Source organism: Emys orbicularis, chromosome 19 (assembly GCF_028017835.1).
Source record: "Emys orbicularis isolate rEmyOrb1 chromosome 19, rEmyOrb1.hap1, whole genome shotgun sequence".
In the NCBI taxonomy this organism is placed as follows: domain Eukaryota; kingdom Metazoa; phylum Chordata; order Testudines; family Emydidae; genus Emys; species Emys orbicularis.
Genome location: NC_088701.1, coordinates 2,161,782 through 2,182,392, shown reverse-complemented (window position 1 = coordinate 2,182,392; position 20,611 = coordinate 2,161,782). Strand labels below are relative to the sequence as shown.

The following is a 20,611-nucleotide window of genomic DNA, read 5'->3' as shown; positions in this document are numbered from 1 at the left end:
GAGGTTTTCCTGAGGAGCAGAGGAAAAATAATAAATAGCAGGCAGGGCAGGGCTGGGGATTGTTCTTTCTCAGGATGATAAATCAAGGCTGGTGGCTCCGAGACTTTTCCACGTCGGCTCAGCTCTTAATCCACTGGAAAAACAGCTCCGGCAGGCTCCGGCCTGCACTCTGCACCTAGGGGGAGCATGAAGAAGATGCCCCCCCCCCCCCCATTAGGCCGAGGTCAGTCCAGGTGGAGGAGCAGCTGGCTCGGGCTGCTTTGCCCAGATGTCACCAACTCGAGTCCTGCGTGGCTCAGCAGCGAGTAGAAGTTGTACTCACTTGTGAAACAAGTTGGCTGGATCTCAGCTGGCTTCCCGGGGTGGCCAGGAACTGCTCCGGCAGGCGGTTCCCCCTTGCTGGCTGAGAGCGCCAGCTTCTTTCAGAAGCTGGGCATGCTGGGGGCTGGGCTGCGGGTTTCAGAAATATGGCTGCCTCTGGGGTGGGACGCAGCACCCCAGGTCAAGGATTAGGGTCAGCCCGGACGTCAGCGCTGGCCGAGGAGGCTCCCCGGCCCATGGGGGATGCATGCACAGGGCCTGGCCCTCCATGGCGAGGGCTCAGCCCAGGTTGGATGAAGTCACCCCGGGCCTGGATTCCACGCTCGGCTTCACCATAAAAGGTGGCGGTGCTGGGCCAGGCCGGTGCCCACGCGTCCCCCCAGCTGGGGGACGGCGAGCCGCTGGAATGCTCGCCCGAACTGCACAACATGGCTGGGGAATTAATCCCGGCATCTCAGGCATCCCGCAGAGCAGCCACTTCCGGGGGCAGCGGGGGAGACGGACACAGGGCTGCACCCAGCCGCTCCTCCCCAGGGCTGACTGAGCAGCAGAGGCCCTGCCCCGGCCGGACTCCAAGCGCTAGGGAATCGCCCCCGCTGTGGGGCAGGCAGGGAGTGTAAGCCCCTCTCAGAGCAGGACCCTGCCCCATGCAGCGCGTGCCCTCAGCGAGCAACAAAGCAACCCTGACGCAGGTCAGAGCCATGAAGAGACACCCGTTTATTGTAACAAGAGAGCAGGACGGCCGCTGGTCCCACCTTGGGAGAGACAGAATCAACCCTCTCGAGGGCACCGCGCAGGCTCCCTGGGGGGGCAGGGCTCAGGGAGCACCTGAGGGAGGCAGGGGCCCCAGGGACGGCCCCTGAGCGAGATTTCTCAGGAGATAAGGCAGGCGGGGGGGGGGGGGGGGGGGGAGAAAACAGGGACATACCACGAAGCAGCCACATCCGGGCTGTTGAGGGATATGGGTTGAGGTCCCTTGGGGAGCAGGACCCCATGGGCCAGGTCTCCCCACAGTGGACATGGGGGCCCAGGCCCTTACAGCAGGAAGGTTTTGAACCCAGGAAGGAGGATGACCTTTGCCCTTTGGGCCTGAGTGGGGGAGGGGATGGGGGCGTGGCCTACCCAGGCCCCACCTCTCACTCCTTCAGGAAGAAGTGCATCTTGTCATTGATCATCTTGCGCTCGGGGTTGAGGCGCTTGAGGATCTGGGCTAGCACGTTCACCGTCTGCTCGCTGCTCAGCCCCGTCTTCTTGGTCTGGAACTTCTTCAGCAGGTCCTTGGTGGTCATGGGCTTGCGGGTCAGGTAGCGGCGCACAGCCTCTTCCGTCAGCTGCACGTCACTGCGGGGGCAGAACGGGGCCTGAGCAGGGGGCGCCCGAGGGCTGGGCCGTAGCCCAGGAGGCTCTGGGCTCATGGGTGCCGAAGGGGAGGCCCACAGGCAGAGCTGGGGCCGGCTCTGTCCCCATACGAACCAGTCAGAGGCCAGGAGCTGGCTCCCCTCCTGCCCCAAAGGCTCTTCCATCCGCCACTCCTGCCCCTGGGACCGCCCCTGGCTGGTGGCACCAGCCAACCCCAGCACTTGGCAGCAGCCCCGCCCAGCCCCATGGGATTGGCCTCAATCCCACAGGCTGAGAAGCCCCCCCCCCAAGGGATTGGCCAATGGGCCCCGATCCCACAGGCTGAGAAGCCCCACCCACTCCCAAGGGATTGGCCAATGGGCCCCGATCCCACAGGCTGAGAAGCCCCACCCACCCCTAAGGGATTGGCCAATGGGCCCCGATCCCACAGGCTGAGAAGCCCCACCCACCCCTAAGGGATTGGCCAATGGGCCACAATCCCACAGGCTGAGAAGCCCCGCCCCCGGTCACTCACCCGCTGCTGGGGGTGGACTTGCCCGACTGTGGCTGGGGAGTGGACTTGCCCGAGGTTGTCTGAGGTCCCGCGTCCAATTTCAGCCTCTTGGCTGCCGGGAGGTCGCCGGATCCCGACTGCCGCTTCCCTGCGCCGAGACGGAACAGCTCAGTGCCCTGGTCAGACCCCGGCCCCAAGTCCCACCGAGACGCCCTGCTCCTCCGGCTGGCAAGGTCAGGAACCAGGCCGCACGGGGGTCTCCCCAGGCCCCTGCACGTGGGACCCCTCCTTCCCTGCCTTCAGGGGCAGCTGGTGTAAGGGCTGGGTGAGCTGCAGAGGAACGCTGCCCCCTGCTGGCGTTTGTGACTGTTCCAAGCTGATGCCCTAGCAGTGCCTGATGCTGCCCCCTCCCCCCCCCCAAGCCCTTACCTTGCTCCAGCTTGCTGGCTGCAGCTCGCAGCGTGGAGGATGTGCTGCCTGCGTCCACAGTGGGCGTTCCTGGGCGGCTGTTCCCCCGGGAGCTGCTGGCCGACCCCTTCCGCTCCTTCTTGGGTGGAGTTTTCCTCTTCTAGGTGTCGGGTGAGAAGAGGAGCCGGCATTGGGCATCGTCCTGAGATGCACTGAGCCAAGCCAGGGCATGGGGGCTGTGCAGAGGCACAACCGGGCACCCCCCCACCCGGGCACCCCTCCTTCCCCAGCATCCTCCACACTTGCCTCTGTGCCGTCACGGAGATGACACGTCAAGGGGAGAGGACGCCCAGCTCCGGGTGAAAACCGAGGGGAGGGCTAGGGAGTCAGAGTGGAACCGGCTCCACAGGGGTGTGGCCAGGGCAGCGGGGTCACTGCCCCCTGATCCCGGAAAGGGCTGGGATCAAGGCGGTAGTGGTGGGTCTTAGCCAAAAGGCAGCCTGTACAGCAGTGCTGGAGGGGACAGTGCGCCACTCCGCATCCTGGGAAGGGATCCCCCCTCCCTCCAGATACCCAGTCCGGGAGCTAACCCCCGTCCGTCACCCCCTGCCGGAGCCAAACCACCAGCCCAGCTGCCGCACGGACGGCCTCTCCGCGTGCCCACGGAGCAAAGCACGGGAGCCTTCTGGGGCGAGAGGGGAATTGGGGCCTTGGGCTCTCTGCTGGGGAGTGGTCAGCAAGATGGGGAGCCCCATCCCCCCAGGAGCCGGGCTGAGAACACCCCCAGCTCGGCGCACACAAGCCAGAAGGGAAGTTAGCTCTCGGCCGGCCGCCTGGGGAGAAAAGGTTACTCACCCTGTGCAGTAACCAGGGTTCTCCGAGATGCGTGTCCCTACGGGTGCCGCGTCCCTGCGCCTAGGATCGGAGATTTTCCATAGCAGCGCCCGTTTGGGCCACGCACGCGCTCCCCCGTCTCAACCGCCCTCGGTCCCTTCTCTACCGCAGAGCCCAGGGCTGAACTCCGAAGCAGAGGGAGGAGGGCGAGCAGTGGAGCACCCACAGGGACACCCCGTCTCGAAGAACCTCAGTGACCGCCCAGGGCGAGTGGTGTCCCTGGGGGTGCTCCACTTTAGGTGACAGGAGAACAGTGCCCCCCGCTGGAAGGCTAGGGCTGCGGAGTTGGATTTGTTAGCGACGATCACACGGACAGTCCTAGCGAGCACCTGCTGTCGAGACTTGCACTATGGTGTCGTGCTCTGGGAATGTGCGTGCCGACGCCCAAGTCACTGCTTTACCAATGTCCGTGATTGGTGCATAGGTCGGGAAAGCTAGAGACGTGGAAATCGATCGTGTGGCGTGCCTTCGGGGGCAAACCGCAGTGACGATAGCAAAGGTGAATGCAGTCGGAAACCTGCTTTGAAAGTCTTTGTTTAGATACGGCTGAGCTCTGATCTTTCTGCAATAGAAAGGAGTAATCGTGGTGACTTTCTGAAAGGGTTAGTCCTTTCAAGGTCAGAGGCAAGCGGCCGTCTAGCGTGTGGAACGGTTAGTTCTACGTGGCTCAGGGACAATGGTTGGCAAACAGGCCGATTCAGGGGCAGTGAGGAAGGTATTTTAGGAAGTAACTTTGGATAAGGTCTCAACAAAACTACCTTTGAAGAAGATTATATTGGGAGGGGGTAACAAGAAACATCTGTCAATGAAGACAGCCTATGAACGAGCAGGTAGGTCATCATGGGCTCCAAGGAGTGTGCAGTCAGGCATCGCATGACTAGGTTAAGGACCCAAGGTGCAGTGGGATCTCGTACTTCAAGGTAGAGATTTCAAATTCCTCTGAGAAACCGTCTTGTTCCAGGGTGGGTGAACACTGAGTGGCCGGCGACCTTGCGGTGGAAGGCCGGGATGCCTGCAAGATGCTTTTGGATTGAACTTGAGGACAGCCCTGGCCCTTTTAGATCCCAGATGCAGTCCAGTACCAGTGACAAGGGAGAGGTTATAGGTGTCGCACCCAGTCTGGAATCTTGTCCATTCACGCGGGTAAGATTGGCTTGCAGAGAGATTTGTTTAAGTTGCGTCTGTGCGGGACATATTCTGTCCGGAGCCACACCTGTGTGGCCTCGAACGTTTTACAACACAGGTGGGCACTGCCATATGCCCTGGTAGTCATCTACATGTTCTGGTTGATCCCTGCGGACTGGTTTGGTACCGTGGAGATCAAATTGGCTAGGGCGGCAAGTCTGTGTGGTGGTCAGAAGGCTCTGGCCTCCACTGTGGCAGGGTAGGTCCCAATGAACTCTGGATGCAGTACAGGCGTCAGTGTTGATTGCTGAGTGTTGATTTGAAGGCCTAGTTGTGAGAAAAAGGTCCCTAGTTCTGTGTGTAGCCAGGACTGCGTTGTCTCAAGAGGGGGCTCTGAGAAGGCAATTGGGAATATCATAATTGCCTGTTGGCAGAGGTGCACCACACTGCAAGGAGCTTGGAGAACACCCAGGGTGCCAAAGGCCCAAGGGAAGTACTTTGTACTGGCCGGGATCCAAGCCCAGCACAAATCTGAGGAATCTCTGGGAGACGGTGTATGGTAACGTGGAAAGGTGCGTCTTGGAGGTCGAGGGCCGAGATCAATCCCCCGGTCCAGTGTTGGGATTATTGTTGCTAACGTGACCATCCTGAATTGTTGTTGTTGAACGAACTTGTTGAATGTTCTGAAGTCTAGACTGGGTCTCCACCCGCTGCTCTTTTTTGGGATGAGGGAATAGTTGGAATAAAAGCCTCTCCTGCGGTGTTGGAGCAGAACTGGTTCTACAGCCCCCGAGTGGATTATTTCTTCCTGCAGAAGGTGTCGGGGGGGGAGGAAGAGAAATTGCATTGAGTATCTGTTGTTGACCATTTCTAACACCCACTTGTCCAAGGGGACACTGGTAGAACGGGGTCAGGCGGTCGCCAAAGGAATGGATGTTTTCTGGTGGTCACAGCACATGGATCCGGGTGAGGCATCTCAGAGCCTCAACCCAATTTTCTGTTGTGAGGTGGGTTGGTGAGATGCACATGCCTATGTCGGGGGCGGTTACATTTGGGAGGTCTCGGTCATTTCCGGGTCGTAGTCTCGTTGAGGTGGGGGAAATGCAGAGGTTCGAGATCTCGAGGTAGCGTGGTATCTATTCTGCCGTCTCCTTGGTACTGGTGTGGAGACACGCAATGCTCTCAGCGTCTCTCTTGCATCCCGGATGGAGCGGAAATAGTCATCGGTCTTGTCGGCGAATAAGTTGGAGCCTTCAAAGGGAAAATCCTCCACTGTAGCTTGTATGTACTTCGGGAGTCCCGAAAGACGTAGCCATGACACTCGCCTCATAACCGCCGCTGTTGCTATGGAGCGGGCAGCTGCGTCTGCCGCATCTAGGGACGCTTGCAATGCCGTCCTTGCCAGCAGCTGGCCCTCCGTCACGACTGCCTGGAATTGTTTTCTTTTGTCCTCTGGGATATATTGAATAAATTCGTTCAGTTTTGAATAGTTTGTGTGGTTATACCTTGACACGAACGCCTCGTAATTGGCAATTCGGAATTGGAGAGCTGCCGAAGAGTGTGCTTTACGGCCCAGCAAATCTAGTTTCTTCCAATCTTTGTCATACGGGTTGTTCAGACGTAGTCTCTCCCTTTCATTCACCGCCAAGACCACCATTGAATTCGGTGTGGGCAGCGAAGATAAGAACTCCATGTCCTTTGAGGGGACAAAATACTTCTTCTCAGCCCTCTTACAGGTGGGAGGGATTGTGGCTGGAGTTTGCCAGACCGCTTTAGCTGCGTCTAAGAGGGTCTTAACTATAGGCAGCCCGAACTTGGTGGATGTGGGCAGTATATCCAGAAACAAGCACTGCGACTCTCTTGGTTCCTCTAATGGGATGTGGAGAGAATCCGCTATCCGTCTGAACAACTCCTGACGCTGTCGGAAATCATCATCGGCCGACAATGGCGGGGGAGGCACGACTGTTTTGGCCGCCGAGGACGACGGTATATTGGGTGCAGGTGTAGCTTCCTGCTTGAGCCTTTCCTCCTCCTCCTTGACAGATTCTCCGTCAGGCTCGGGAGGTCTGGATACTGAAGATGATGGGGAGTGCCTTGGTTTCTCCCTCTGGGTATCGGGTGGCCTGGAAAACTGTTGCCTGTAAGCAGCCCATGGATCCCAGCAAGGCCACTGTGGGGGCACAGGCATAAAGGGGGGCACCCACGGGTGTCCATACCAGGATGTTGGGTCACCTCTGGGCTCCTGGTACCTACGGCGGGCAGAAGAGTCAAGTTGTGCAGCGCCCCGACGCGAAGGGCAGCTGCGTGAAGGCACAGAATAAGCATCATTTTCCTCCTCGTCTCCACTGGAGAAGGGGGGGCCAGTCCTGGATGGTGATGGTGAACGGGTGGGTTTGGCATGTACCACAGCCGTCCCGGTACGGAGCGGTGGAGACTCTGGCGTCTCAGAGACAAATCCGTCTTTTGGGAATCTAAACTCCTGTGGCGTCTTTGGTACCGTGGGAGTTAGTTGTGTCGGTGCTGGTGCCGACGGTCTGGTCAGCGCCAGGGTTGCTCTGCATTCCGCTGAATGCCCAGCAGGCGGCGCCAAAGTGCCCGGTGCCTTGTGGCTGGTCGGTTCCATCTTTGAGGCTTTGGGCTTTTCCTGGCCTCTGTTGTCGGACGGTGCAGTCTTGTCCAGTCTTGCCCTCTTGGGGTCCTTGGACTTACCGGCGTCGACGATACCGGAGGTCCCAGGGGCGTCATAGGTGCTCAGTATTACACCTGTCGGTGCCAAAGCTACCGATCTCGCTGGGGACCTCTTTCTTTTCCTCGGCTCCTGGGTGGGCGAACGTGGGGCTCGTTTTTTAGTGTCTTTTCGTGAGGAATCTGTTGATTTCCTCTTTGTAGCCCGCAGGGAGTGTGGAGCAGCTGGTGCTGATGGTGACCGTTGTCCAGGCGGGGTCCCAGGACCAGGGTCTGAGGCTGGCCGCAGCAGGCTCTCCTTCATTTGGGGTTTTAGCTTCAGGTCACAGGCTTTCCGACTGCGTGCCTTAAGGTTAAGGCAGTGCGTGCACTTTTGGGGCACGTGTGCCTCTCCCAAGCACCGGAGGCAACGGGGGTGCCCGTCGCTGACGGGGATGGCTTCCTGGCAGGAGAGGCACCGTTTGAATCCGGGCATAACCCCCTGATTGGAATCAACCTACGGGGGGTAATGACAAGGAAAGGGGAAAAAATGGGTTGTTTTGTTAGAAAGAAAGAAAGAAAGAAAGAAAGAAAGGAAGAAAGAAAGGAAGAAAGGAAAGGAAGAAGGAAAGGAAAGAAAAGAAAAGAGGGAAAATGGGAACTGGCTAAAATGGGAACCAACGCTACAAAATGAGAACCGAGGCACTTGAAGACTCGCTAGGAGGCTCAGGCCAAGGGCGGTTGGGCTGCCCAGCGCTACACAGCTGACACACAGGGCGCAAGACGGGAGCACAGGTGTGGCCCAAACGGGCGCTGCTACCAAAACCCTGCGATTCTAGGCACAGGGACACAAACACCTAACGTGGAGCACCCACGGGGACGTTGCTCAAAGACGAGGTAAAAGTTTGGGATCCGGCCAAGGCCCCGAGCATCCAGAGCCCCCAAGCGGGCAACCCAGCCAGCCCCCCGGCCTCCCAAAGGACGCGGGTCGGGGTTACCGCCATGAAGAGTGCCGAGGATGCTTCGCTGTCGATGTCGCTCTCCTCGGACGTCTCCGACTCATCGCTGCTGTCTGCAACACATGGTGTGGGCGGGGTCAGAGCAAGTCCCTCCCCTCTGAATCACCTGTCAATCTCCAGCCCCTCTGGGCTGCTCGGGGTCAGAGCTCTCTCTCTGTATGCCCTCCCACGGCCCCTGGCTCCAGCCACCCCGGGGCTCTTCGCTCAGCACACTCAGTCCAGCCAGAGACCTGAACCAGACGCCTTGGGCTGTGAAGTGGGGGAGGACTTCCAGCCACAGCACCACCCCAGTGTGGGGAACCCCCCCCCCCCTTGGGCCAGCTGGCACAGCATCAACTGGGGGCGGGATGTGGGGCAGCCCAGGGAGGCATCCTGTCCCCCTTTGGAGGAGGCCGCTTGGTAGATACCGGCGCTCGAAGGGTTAACGAGGAGGGGTTTCTCAAAGCGATTTCATAGCTCCTCCCCCAGACCCCCCCATGGGGGCTCCACACCAGCCCTGGGGGAGAGGGGGAAGTGAACAAGGGGCTTGAGTGAGCGAGTGGCAGTTAGGGAAAGAACCCAGAAGTCCTAGTCCCGCCCCCCAGCTCTATCCCCTAGACCTCACTCCCCACTGAGACCCTGCATAGCTCAGTGCCGATTTGATGACCCAGCAGCAGAGACCACCACCCCTGGCCCCCCGCGGTACAGCCCCCTCCCTCCCCGAAACACTCACCCTTTTTTTTCTTCTTCTCCTGAGGGGTGGGAGCCTTCTTCTCCTCTTCCTCCTCCTCCTTCTCCTCGGCAGGTTTCTCCTCCTCGCTCTCCTCGCTGCTCTCGCTAGCCTCGTCGATCCCTGGGCAGCCAACCGACAGCGGGCTCAGGGGGCAGGAAGGAGCCGGTTTGTAGCCCAGATTCAATGCCCACGGAGCAGTGAGCTCCCCCGAGCGTTCGTGCTGGGCGTTCCCAACCCAGGGCCCCATGGCCCCGTTCTTACCCTGCAGCCCCTCCCACAGGGGCGCAAGCGCTGAACAGCCAACAACCCTCCCTCTCCCCCCAAGCCAGTTCAGGAGCAAGGTGCTTGCGAGGTTAGGGGGTGGGAAGTGGGGGCCGGAAGCCCCGTGTCCCACGAGGCACTGGGGCAGCGCAACCCAAGCCAGCTATTTCACCTGCCGGTTTTCTATTTAAGCAACCGGATTTTTGCACGGAGAACGGACGCTTTCTGCGGAACATGGTCGAACACCCGATTCTCCACCGGAAAGCAACCTCGATGGAGAATTTCCAACCAGTCGTGATGGCACCAAGAGCCCCGCTGAGGTCTGAGGGGTGCCGCCGCCACCAGGTCTCAGCGGTGCCAACCAGGGCCCCGTGTCTGCCACGTACCTTTGGGACCGTCCTCTTCCTTCGTCACCTTGGGCTTCCCCACTGCTGCCTCCTCCTGCGAACTGCTGCAAGACACGAGAGGGGGCTGATGGGGGACAGCCTGGCACAAAGGGGGTGGGGGAGGGAACCTGCCTCTGCCAAGGCTAACCGTGCAGGGTACAGCAGAGATCTACGTTCCCAGGACAGGTGGGCAACAGAACATGCTGCTTAATGGGTACAGGCAGCGCCAGGTGAGGAGCTGAGTGGAGCTGACCCAGGCACCCTGTCCCGGCGGAACAGGCCTCGCCCCTAAGGCCCCACCCTTACCTGGACCCGTCCGACATGTAATCCACTTCCTGCCCCTCGAAGTCTCCGTCGTCGCTGTCCTCGAAGGCCTCGTCGTCCGAGCCCTTCTTCTTCTTCTTCTTCTTGGTCAGCGGGGTTTTCTTCTGGGGCTTGGCCGCCTTCTCCCCTGTAGCATTATGGGAAACAGCCCGCGGCCGGCTCAGTGGCAGGGTCGTGGCAAGACCTGGGGGGGGAGGTGACAGCCACAGGCCCAGCAAGAGGGGGAGTGGGGTTAGAGGGAGGGGCCGAGAACCAGGACGCCAGGGTTCTACATGGGGACTCCTGACAGGCTGCAGGCTCTCAGAGGGGTAGCGCCATGCTTCGAAGGCACAGGGGTCAGCCTGGGCCCCGAGCTACAGAGACACAGGCCTAGGCAGTAGCCAGGTCACCCGTTAGCCGGGACACAGGGCTACCTCTCCCAGGCCATGAGTGAGAAAGGGGTCCCTGGTCTACCCCCGTGACCCCCAGCAGGGGGCAGCACCGGGCTGAAGGCCCAGGCTAGGGCTGGCTCAGTGACCTCAGGGCAGCAGAAAGAGGGGCTGGGGGTGCTGGTGGTCCCGGGGCAGCAGGGCTGGCTCAGCCCCCAGGGGCCCCTCACCGTCAGCGTCACTCAGCTCGCTCTCGTCTGAGCTCATCTCCAGGTCGTCCTCCAGGTCGTGGATCTTCAGCTCGCTGCTCTTCTTCTTGGTCTTCTTCTCCTTCTCCTCCTCCTCGTCGTCCTGGTCCTTCCGCCGCCGCTGCTGCATGATGGTGAAGTGGTTCAGCACCTTGTTCCGCCTGGGCGGGAGAGGGCAGGGGGTGAGAACACTGGGGGTGGGACCCCCTTCACTCCCTGACCCCCCCGCAGGGGAGAGGGGCTTTGCCGTGACGGGCTGAAACCCAGCCCTATGGGGCTGCTGTTGGGATTGCAAAGGGGGGGAGAACAGGGAAAGGAGCAGGGCTCCCTGGTACCAGGCTGGAAGGGGGGTGCCGGACCCAGGGAGGCCGGTGCTGAGCTCCACGCCTGCCCTGGTGGAAGCAGCCAGGGAGAGGGCCAGAAGAGGCCTCTAGCAGCAGCTGGGCCTGCGCCGGTCGGTTGGCCTGGTGACACAGAGGGGACTCCTCATCCCACGATGCCGTGCAGGCCGCAAGGAGCCCAGCTGCAGCACGGGTCATATCCAGACACTGCACCCCCAGCCCGTCCTCCAGCTCCGAGCTGCCAGGAGCACAGACCTGCCTGTGTCAGCCAATCCCAGGGACAAGCCCGGGTTGGGTCTAGTGGGTAGAGCAGGGGCCTGGCAGCCAGGACTCCTGGGTTCTATTCCCCCTGTAGGGAGGGGCGTGGGGGGTCTATGGGTTAAAGCGCTGAGTGCCAGGACTCCTGGGTTCTATTCCCCCTGAGGAAGGGGCGTGGGGGGGTCTCGCGGGTTAGAGCGCTGAGTGCCAGGACTCCTGGGTTCTATTCCCCCTGTAGGGAAGGGCATGGGGTCTCATGGGTTAGAGCGCTGAGTGCCAGGACTCCTGGGTTCTATTCCCCCTGAGGGAGGGGCGTGGGATCTCACGGGTTAGAGCGCTGAGCACCAGGACTCCTGGGTTCTATTTCCCCTGTAGGGAGGGGCGTGGGGTCTCGCAGGTTAGAGCGCTGAGCGCCAGGACTCCTGGGTTCTATTCCCCCTGTAGGGAGGGACGTGGGGGGGGGGGGGGGTCTATGGGTTAAAGCGCTGAGTGCCAGAACTCCTGGGTTCTATTCCCCCTGTAGGGAGGGACGTGGGGTCTCGCGGGTTAGAGCGCTGAGTGCCAGAACTCCTGGTGACAGCAGGGCAGGGGTAGCCCGTGCCCCTCACTCACCGCTCCCACTCCTCCTCCGCCTCCTCGGCCGTCAGGGTGCGGTGCTTGGCCACGGGGGTGAAGTTGTACCAGTTGCTGACCGGGAAGGCCTCGAAGGCGCCATCAGGGCACTGCGTGAAGATGTAGTAGGAGGCGTTCTCGGTCACGCCGCCCTTCTTCACCCCTTTGAACCTGGACACGAGGGAAAGGGAGAGCTGGATTCAGGGGGGCACCTGGGATCTGGTCCAATGGCCCAGCGGTTGGGGCTGGAAGCCAGGACCCTGGGTAGGGAGTGGAAACTAGTGGTTAAAGCAAGGAGGCTGGAGAGGCAGGACTCCTAGGCTCCACTCCTGGCTCGGAGGGAGTGATGTCTAGTGGTCAGAGCAGGGACACAGCGACCTAGGATTCCTGGGTTCTTCCTCTGCCCCGCGTCATGGGGTTAGGGCCACACTCTAACCCTCCCTCTCCAAAGGAGGCTGCTGGCTTGCACAGCTGGGGCTTGGAGCGCAGGCTGGAGGGGCTTATGTGTTTGGACCCAGCGCTCACAGTTCGGCCCCCAGGACCCCACTCACTTGCGCCCAGCTTTGCCGTTGACCTTGAGGATCCAGGGCTGGTCCTCGGGCTTGAACTCCCGCAGGACAATGCCGTACTTCTTGCGGCGCGCCTCTTCCCGCAGCTTGCGGTTGAACTCGCTGCCGGCCCCCGACTCCGGCATCTCCTCTTCCTGGTAGATCTTCTTGTTGCTGAGATCTCGCTCCATTTTCGCCTGCGGGAGGGAGCAACGGAGAACGTCACCTGCCTGTCCCCGGGGTAAGAAAAGCCCCCCCTGCTCGGTCGCCTCGCTGCGTCTGGCCCCCCAGCGCTGCACGGCAGTGCCCGCTCAGCTCCCTGGGGCGCCGAGCTAGCAATGGCCATGCCGTGACCCGGCCCAGGCCGCCCACAGCGCTGCGCGCTAAGAACCAGAGCGAGCGCTGCCACCTCCTGGGACCCCTTGCCAGGCTGAGAACAGCCCGGGGCACTGAGAGAGGGCTCACCGCTGACTGCAGTATCAGGGATCCATCCATGCAGGGGGTGGGCCCAGATGTGTTCCCCAGCATGGTGGGGAAGCAAGAGGCTGCCCTGTGGTCCAGTGCATTATGGGGGGCGCTGTGCCCAGTATTTCTAGCCTTGCTGGCAGGCCCAGCCCCAGATGCAGTCACAACTATCGATCCACCCCGCTCGAGTGGCCAGGCCGTCAGCGCAGAGGGAGCTCCGGCACCTGGCAGTGCCTCCAAGCAGCGGGCAGGCTGCCCTTGCCATGGCGGGTTAGGGGGGACCCTACCTGGTGCCAGGTGGTGAAGTTGACCTTGTCAGCGGCGTTGAAGGCCATGATGTTGTACTTCTTGGGTGTGTTTCTGCAGCAAGAGGAGGGCAGACACCTGAGCGGCCAGCAGCTCCAGCTCGAGGAGTGAGTGACATCCCTACGCCCCCTGCTGGAAGCCTGGCACTATGCTGAGCATTCGCACCCGGGCAGTAAGGCTACCCAATCCCTGCTGCCAGCATGCCTCAGCCCTGCTCGGCCCCCCTCCCTGGGGCGTTCGGCCCCCAGGTCCCATTCAGGCCCCCGTCTCTGTACTGAACCCACCACAGGGTCCAGTAGGATCGATACGATACAACAGGCGGCGTGGCTCAATTCCCTACCCTGCGCACCTGGGTGATCTTGGGCAAACCACAGTCCTGCTCCGTGCCTCAGTTTCCCTTCCCACCCTTTGTCTATTTAAACTGCAAGCTCTTCAGGGCAAACGCCATGAAGGTCTGGGACAAAGGGCCCTGATCTCAATTGGGGAGTTACCATAATACGCCAAATATACGTGGCCTCGGGCTCAGCAGGAAGCATGGTGTTTAGATCAAACAAAACAGAGGCTGGACAGCCAGGGAGACGGGCTGAGACCTACAACTCGGTTCATCCGTTGTCAGAGAACAGTGACCTGAGCTTGATTTGACCCAGCAATGCAGGGGACACTCCCCCACCTCCCCTCTCAGCTCTGGCATCTTAAACTGTGGCTGTCTGTTTTCCCCAGGGAGATAAGCTCTCAGCCAGGCACCGCGTGGGCAGAGAGGGCTGGGAAATCAGAGAGAAAGGACTCACTTGGGTACTCGCACCACATACTCTGTAACCGACTGGCTACTCGTGCCCTGGGGAGAGAACAAAGAGTGAGGTTTCATTTCAGAGGTGTGCGTTACCCAAGGGCTAGTCAGGGAGCCCCCCCTCCCCGATCACAGCCGGGGACACAGGAGAGGATTAAAACAGCAGCGAGGCTGCTGGGGAGAAATTAACAAGGGCTCTCTGTCCTCTTGCTTCAGGGCATTAGCTGGGGTCAGGGAGGGATTTTCACATAAGAAGAGTTGGCAGGCGATGAGGGGTTGGCAGCTTCCTCTGGGACACTCAGGACGAGTCACTCGGAGACTGGATCCCGAACTAGATGGGTATCAGTCTAGGCCAAGGAGACAGGGCATATTTCCCAAACCTACGATGACTCAGAGGAAACTGAGAACTTACCAGGGAGGTCATTTTGGCAGAGAGGGGGCTGCGCGTGTCCACCTGGGCTTCCAGGAAAGGATCTAAGAGAGAAACTAAAAGTCAGTGCTTCCAGCAGGTTAGCAGAGCAAGCACTGGCAGGAACCCGCGCGGGGCTGCGAGGGGGAGCCAGGAGAATCCAAAATCCTCAAAGGGGCAGAGGCAAGGAGAAGCTGGTGCACGCGGGGACGTTTGGGGATGAGAACAGACGGCCACAAACTCAGCTGGAGAAGCCGTGCTAGAGCAGGGGGTTGGGAGCCAGGACTCCTGGGTTCTGTTCCCAGTGCTGGGAGCGGAGTGGGGTCTGCTGGTTGGTGCTGGGAATGATATTGGACAAAGGTATAAAGCCAAGACACAATACTGAACCAGTGTCTCGTGTGCCCAGTTCCACGGCCCCCGCCCACGGGCGAGTTGGCCCAGCCCTCCCCCAGGGTGCTTCCTTCCAGGCCCTAGGAGGGTTAAATTGCATGCAGAGGCCTTGAATGACATCAGGCCTTTTAAAGAAGCCCCCTAACAATCACCACAGACCTCTGATGCCCCCCCCAGCACCCTCCTTGCCCAGCACCCGATGGCTCAGCCTCTCCCCCTCGCTCTGTCCCACCACACACGCCGCTCTCCACTCCACAGCCCGGCAACAAGCAGGCATCCCCTCCAGCCACAGCCCCCCCCAATGTCACATCATCCCGAGCCCCAGACCTCATGCTCCACTCAGAGTCCCTCCCAGTGCCAACCATCCTCACCAACCCCCCATCCTCAGTGACCCTTACCCCCAGCCTCCCTCCTCCACCAGCCCCCCATCCCCAGCCTCCCTCCCCCACCCCAGTGACCCTTACTCCAGCCACCTCCCCCCCAGCCCCAACCTCCCTGCCCCACCCCAATGACCCTTACTCCCAGCCCCCCTCCCCCACCAGCCCCCCTATTCCCAGCCACCTCCCCCACCCCCAGTGACCCTTACCCCCTCCCCCACCCCCAGTGACCCTTACCCCAGCCTCTCTCCCCCACCAGCCCCCCAACCCCAGCCTCCCTCCCCCACCCCAGTGACCCTTACCCCAGCCACCTCTCCCCCCAGCCCCAACCTCCCTTCCCCACCCCTAGTGACCCTTACTCCCAGCCCCCCTCCCCCACCAGCCCCTCTATTCCCAGCCACCTCCACCACCCCCAGTGACCCTTACCCCAGCCACCCCCCCAGCCCCAACCTCCCTTCCCCACCCCAATGACCCTTACTCCCAGCCCCCCTCCCCCACCAGCCCCCCAACCCCAGCCTCCCTCCCCCACCCCAGTGACCCTTACCCCAGCCACCTCTCCCCCCAGCCCCAACCTCCCTTCCCCACCCCTAGTGACCCCTCCCCCACCAGCCCCCATCCCCAGCCACCTCCCCCAGCAGTCCCCCTCCCCCAGTGACCCTTACCCCAGCCACCCCCCCCAGCCCCAACCTCCCTTCCCCACCCCAATGACCCTTACTCCCAGCCCCCCAACCCCAGCCTCCCTCCCCCTCCCCCAGTGACCCTTACCCCAGCCTCCCCCACCAGCCCCCATCCCCAGCCCGTGACTCTTACCCCAGCCCCCCTGCCCCTCAACGACCCCCGCCCCCAGTGACCCCTGCCCCCGTGACCTTTACCCCACCTCCACCTGCCACGCACGGGCCGCGACCTCCGCCGGCGCCGCTGCCCCGCGCCAAGCGCCCCGTCCAGGCCAATTACCGAGCGGCTGCCTGCGCGTGCGCCGCTCACCGCGCATGACCGGAAGCCGGAGCCTCCTCGCACCGGAAGTAGGCCTCCCTTGTTGGTTGCCATGGGAACCTGCACAGCCGTGCCCCGCCCCCCCAGGGAAAAGGGGCGGAGTTACCCCACGACGGCCGGGGGAGGGGGTCAGCTATCACCGCCTGGGGTGGGGCGTGGGGGGGGTTGTAAATGGGGGGGGGACACGGGGCCCGTCGCCCCCCGGGGTGGGGGAGGGGGGGACACGGGGCCCGTCGCCCCCCGGGGTGGGGGAGGGGGGAATGCAGCTGCTCTTACGTTGGATCCTGGCCAGGCTGCGCCTGCCCCCAGCCCCGCCCCAGCCCCGGCGCCAAGGCCCTGCCAACCAGCCCCATTGTCTCCTTGGGCCCTTCTCCTGCCCCTTGCCCGCAGTCGGGGGGGGCAGACGGGGTCACTCGGCCCGTCCGGAGATCTAGCCCCCTCCCCGGGGGGAAACTGAGGCCCAGCGAGTCGCCGAGCTGGGAGGGGTCCCAGGGGTCCTGGTTCTATCGTTCTGGTCACTAGGCCACGTGCTCTGGCCTCCTCCTTGCCTACCCCCACTCCCAGCACCCACTGGAATCGCCCCCGCGCATCCCAGCCCCCGCTCAGCTGCTCCTGGCCCCAGGCGACAGGCCAGCTCCTGGCTGCCTTGTGACATCAGAAAGCCCGGCTGGCGAAGCAGCAGGGCCCGGGCTAAAATGGCCAGATTAGTTTTACACGGGCGCTTGAGGGCTGCAGGCCAGGCCAGCACCGTGCGGGGGCTCCCCGGGAAGGGAGTGCAGCGGGGGAACGGTCTGTGCCCTGGAAGATGGGACTCTGCCAGGCCCGGCTTCCTAAAACCGCCAAGCCTCTGAATCCTGAACTGCAGGGTGAATGGCGAGCTGGCTCTGGGGGCATGGCGGGGTGGGGCTTTCTGTGCTTTCAGGGGCATCAAAATGTATGAAGGGGTGGGTATGTCTTGCTGGTTAGAGCCCAGGGAGCCAGGGCTCTGGGTTCCATTCCCAGCTCTGGGAGGGGAGTGGGGTCTAGTGGTCAGAGCTGAGAAGGGACAAATCCGCCCAAGCAATGGAGATGCTGGGCCCCGATGGAGGATTTAATTTGTTGTCTTGTTACCGTATGACTCTTCCGGGAAGTCTTGCTTCGGCCAGCAGGTCAACAGAAGGCGTTTGGCTCCAGGAGGAAAACCGTGCATATTTGCTAGCAGCACTTTAGCTTGGCTGGGATGTAGGGGGAAGACGCTGGTCCGGGGTGTACCCTGATCTCACTGCAATAGGGACGCTGGATGTTGGCTTGGAGGGAGCATGGGGGGGGGGGGTGAAACCCACCAGCCCGGCCTCGCCACCTGGAATCCAGCTCCTGTGGGTGATGATCAAAACTCATTCCCTGCTTGGCGCAGAAAGTCCGAGGGAGGAGATGGGTGCACATGGAGTGGCAGTGCGTGTGTCCATCTGGGCCAGGGAAGGGGGTGTGCATGTGGCAGCGAGTGCCGGCAGCGCAGCGTGTCTGCATAGGTAAATGCCGGGCCCCCGAGTTACCAGCCCAAGCCTGTTCACAGCACTAAATTCCTTTGGAGAAAGAACAACGCTCAGTAGCTTCAAATGACTGCACTGGAGCAGTTGGGCTGGGCTGGGTTTTCTAGGGGCTCTCTTCGCAGGTTTAAGGTCAGGCCCGGCTCCTCCACCGATTTATCCCGGCTAGAAATGAACAGAGCTCAGCTGGTTCTCCCATCTGTGTTCTTATCTGGCCCCTCATGGTAGCTGAGGGGCATTGTGTAGCCCCTAACTGCCCCGGCTGCTTGTTCATTGTACGGAGTAGAGATGTCTCTAGAGAATGATTGAATGCGATTTATGGGGTGGCCGGTTCACACCAAAGCCCCTTGGCTTTTATAAACAGCTCAGCAGGCATTTTAACCCTGGCCATCTCAGAGGCCTTGCTCGTGGGGGCAGGTCCCAGCGAGGTGGCTGCTTTGTAACAGCTGGCAGTGACTGAAAGGCCTTGGCCCAAATTCTGCTCCTGGTTCTACCATTGCCATTCTTGGGCATTGACACCAGAGGGGCTTGAGCTGTGACTCCCATCAGCCAGCGTGGGGCGATTCTAGTTCCTAATGGGGACAGCCCAAAATCCACCAACTAATGGGCCCCTTATGGGGGTGGGTGGTGGGCCACAGAGAGCGAGCTTGCCACAAGAGGGGTCTCTCCAGGGCTGGGTTGAGGCACATTGGTGGCAGTAGTGGGATACTTACAGAGGAGGCTCCAGGGCAGTCACCCCCGCACTAAATTAACGAGGGTTTTCAGGAGCTGATGTCTACTGCATGGTTGAGATGGGGATGTTACCACACTGGACCAGACCAGGGTCCGTCTAGGTCAGTGCCCACTGCCAGGCATGCCAGGTCCCTTCCCCTTAGCTTATGTTCCCCATCGAGCAGCAGCAATTGTGCCTATTTTGTGCCCGCAGCCACCCCACTCTGGGCTGGGATCTCATCAAACTGAGCAGCATCAGGCTTGTCCAATGCGCCTTGGGAGATGCTTGTCTCACCCCTTCCCCCTGCCCAACCTCTGTCTCTCGCCGCAGAGATGCTGAAGTCGCAAGTCATCATCTTCGTGATAGGAGGCCCGGGCTCCGGCAAAGGGACACAGTGTGAGAGGCTGGCTGCCAAGTACCAGTTCCAGCACCTGGGCATGGGGAACCTGCTGCGGGCGGAAGCCAGCGAGCCCACGCGCCAGGGGCGACAAATCAAGGACATCATGCTGAAAGGAGCACTCGTGCCTTCAGTGAGGCTCCCCTCCCTCCCTCCCCTCACGGATTGCAGCACCCCCAGATCCCACTCATCAGCTCAGCACCTGGCCCTTCCTAGGGGCCCAAGAAATGTTCCAAGGCTGCAAAAGAGCCCTGCGAGTGCGAGAGCCTTCCCCCGGGCTGCAGGGATCAGCCGCCCGCTGGCTCTCACCGCACTCTGCAAGCGCCAGGCTCCCGGCTCTGCCCCCTGCCATACCTAGCCCCGCTCATCCCTCTCCCACCTCCTTTCCCGCTCTGGCTCCAGCCCAGCTGGTGCCTGGTGGAAGGAGTTTGCTGGGGCTCGGCCGCCCCACTAGCAGGCACCTGGGAGAGGCCAGGAGCTGAGTGGGGGTCTGGGGTCCTGGAGCCTGAGTCTCGTGGGCAGGGGGAGGTGGGGCGCTCGCTCACGCAGCCAGGGGTGGCTCCGGCCAAAGCCCTTCCCCCCCAGCGCTGAGGGGGCTCCTGTCTCCCCAGGGCTTCGTCCTCGACCTGCTGAACGAGAACCTGCTGCAGAGAGAGGAGGCGAAGGGCTTCCTGGTCAACGGCTTCCCCCGGGAGCTCAACCAGGCCAAGGACTTTGAGCGCGTGGTAAGTGCCCCGGGGGGAGGAAGGCCCAGCAGCCCCTGCCCAGAGCGGGGGGTGGGCTGTGTTGACACCCAGGAGGTAGATGTGGCATGTGGGAGGCAGCATGAGGCATTCAGAGGGACTGAGCACATGCTGGAGACGCAGCCACTTCTCCCCCCTTCCCTAACTCAGACCCAGGAGGGCTCCGTCATGGGCTGGCACTGGCCCGGCTCCCCCTTCTCCAGGGCCTCTGCCCCCACCCCATCCTCTCGCCTTGCACGGGAACGTCCTGGTGCCCATTCCTCAGCTCCCCCCTCCGGTGTCTGGCCAGGGAGCAGCCTGCCCGGGTGGTGCTGCCCCCCTGAACGGGGGGGTTACCATGCCGCAGGTGGGGCGTCCTCCCAACTTCGTGATAGTCTTGGACTGCTCAACGGAGACCATGATCCAGCGGCTGCTGCTGCGGGGCCAGACTGGCCATCGGGCCGACGACCACGAGAGCTGCATCCGCCAGCGGCTGGAGACTCACTACTCGCTGTGCGAGCCCGTCATCAGCTACTACCAGCAGAAGAACCTGCTCAGAAACGTAGGTGGGGGGCGCCCCGAGACAGACCTGCTGGGCATTAACCCCTCCTCTTTCCCAGCAGAGCCCATTGCAGGCAGCCCTGCCGCTGGCTGCCTGCGGGGGGAAGGGCCCTGCCCCTCTGAACTAGGGGTTATGGCCCCTTCCCTGGTACAGCCTATGCCAACAGCTTCACCCACCCCTGGGTTAGCAGGATCTTGGGTTCTGCTCACCAGGCGCATGGAAACCATCCTCCAGGGGCTGAGTGCGTGGGCAGGCCCCTCGGGGCTGTACGGGGAGAGGGCCAGAGCGAGCCCGCATAGGAGCTCAGCGTCAGCCGGGGGTGGGAGGATGGGCCTGGGCTGACCAACAGCTGCAAACACCCAGCGGTTCTGAGCAGGGCCTAGTGCCGCATGCCCCCAGCACAGGCACACCCAAGTTTCCCGGGGGGCGGGTACTAATGCCAGGGGCAGGGGAATAGAGCTGGGGGCTGGCCAGGCCCCATGGCATGGGCTGCTCCCCCCCAGCTGCTCTGTTGTGTCCTGCAGATTATTGGTGAGGAGCCAGAAGACGCCATCTTCGCAAAGTGCTGCTCCGTCATCGACAGCCTCCGCTAGGCCAGGTGCCCTGCCCGGGCCGCCCCGCGGC

The 20,611-nt window shown here is 61.8% G+C and overlaps 2 protein-coding genes across 7 annotated transcripts; one reads left to right on the top strand and one right to left on the bottom strand.

The window, feature by feature from the left end:
* Nucleotides 1-1,016: 1,016 nt before the first annotated feature.
* GTF2F1 (general transcription factor IIF subunit 1) lies at nt 1,017-16,067 on the bottom strand. Of its 6 annotated transcripts, XM_065419784.1 has the most exons (15): nt 16,030-16,067; nt 14,312-14,373; nt 13,901-13,947; nt 13,094-13,166; nt 12,345-12,538; nt 11,794-11,964; nt 10,565-10,743; nt 9,949-10,093; nt 9,643-9,707; nt 8,996-9,115; nt 8,263-8,336; nt 3,437-3,496; nt 2,603-2,741; nt 2,195-2,321; nt 1,017-1,662 (listed from the first exon to the last, which is right to left on the bottom strand). In XM_065419784.1, the coding sequence occupies exons 1-15, from the start codon at nt 16,064-16,066 to the stop codon at nt 1,458-1,460; spliced, it is 1,698 nt and encodes a 565-aa protein (XP_065275856.1). In that variant the 5' UTR covers nt 16,067; the 3' UTR covers nt 1,017-1,457. The 6 variants fall into 6 exon arrangements, 5 of the variants coding, with proteins under 5 accessions (XP_065275856.1, XP_065275857.1, XP_065275852.1 ...); XM_065419785.1 differs by lacking the exon at nt 3,437-3,496; XR_010562291.1 differs by lacking the exons at nt 1,017-1,662; nt 2,195-2,321; nt 2,603-2,741; nt 3,437-3,496 and adding exons at nt 3,985-4,037; nt 4,234-7,781.
* An 806-nt stretch (nt 16,068-16,873) lies between these two features.
* LOC135892088 (adenylate kinase isoenzyme 1-like) lies at nt 16,874-20,580 on the top strand. Its single transcript, XM_065419786.1, has 5 exons — nt 16,874-16,934; nt 18,637-18,836; nt 19,315-19,428; nt 19,793-19,987; nt 20,512-20,580. Exons 1-5 carry the CDS (start codon nt 16,874-16,876, stop codon nt 20,578-20,580), a joined length of 639 nt encoding a protein of 212 aa, XP_065275858.1.
* Nucleotides 20,581-20,611: the final 31 nt, after the last annotated feature.

Excerpts from the sequence above, each read along its gene's own strand:
- GTF2F1 (XM_065419780.1), bottom strand. The coding sequence starts at position 16,066 with ATGCGCGGTGAGCGGCGCACGCGCAGGCAGCCGCTCG. Across the intron at positions 13,167-13,900 it reads TATGTGGTGCGAGTACCCAA|AAACACACCCAAGAAGTACA; the intron begins GTGAGTCCTTTC and ends CTCTTGCTGCAG. Across the intron at positions 8,337-8,995 it reads GGAGAAGAAGAAAAAAAAGG|ACAGCAGCGATGAGTCGGAG; the intron begins GTGAGTGTTTCG and ends CATGTGTTGCAG.
- LOC135892088 (XM_065419786.1), top strand. The coding sequence starts at position 16,874 with ATGGGACTCTGCCAGGCCCGGCTTCCTAAAACCGCCAAGCCTCTGAAT. Across the intron at positions 18,837-19,314 it reads AAGGAGCACTCGTGCCTTCA|GGCTTCGTCCTCGACCTGCT; the intron begins GTGAGGCTCCCC and ends CTGTCTCCCCAG. Across the intron at positions 19,988-20,511 it reads AGAAGAACCTGCTCAGAAAC|ATTATTGGTGAGGAGCCAGA; the intron begins GTAGGTGGGGGG and ends TGTGTCCTGCAG.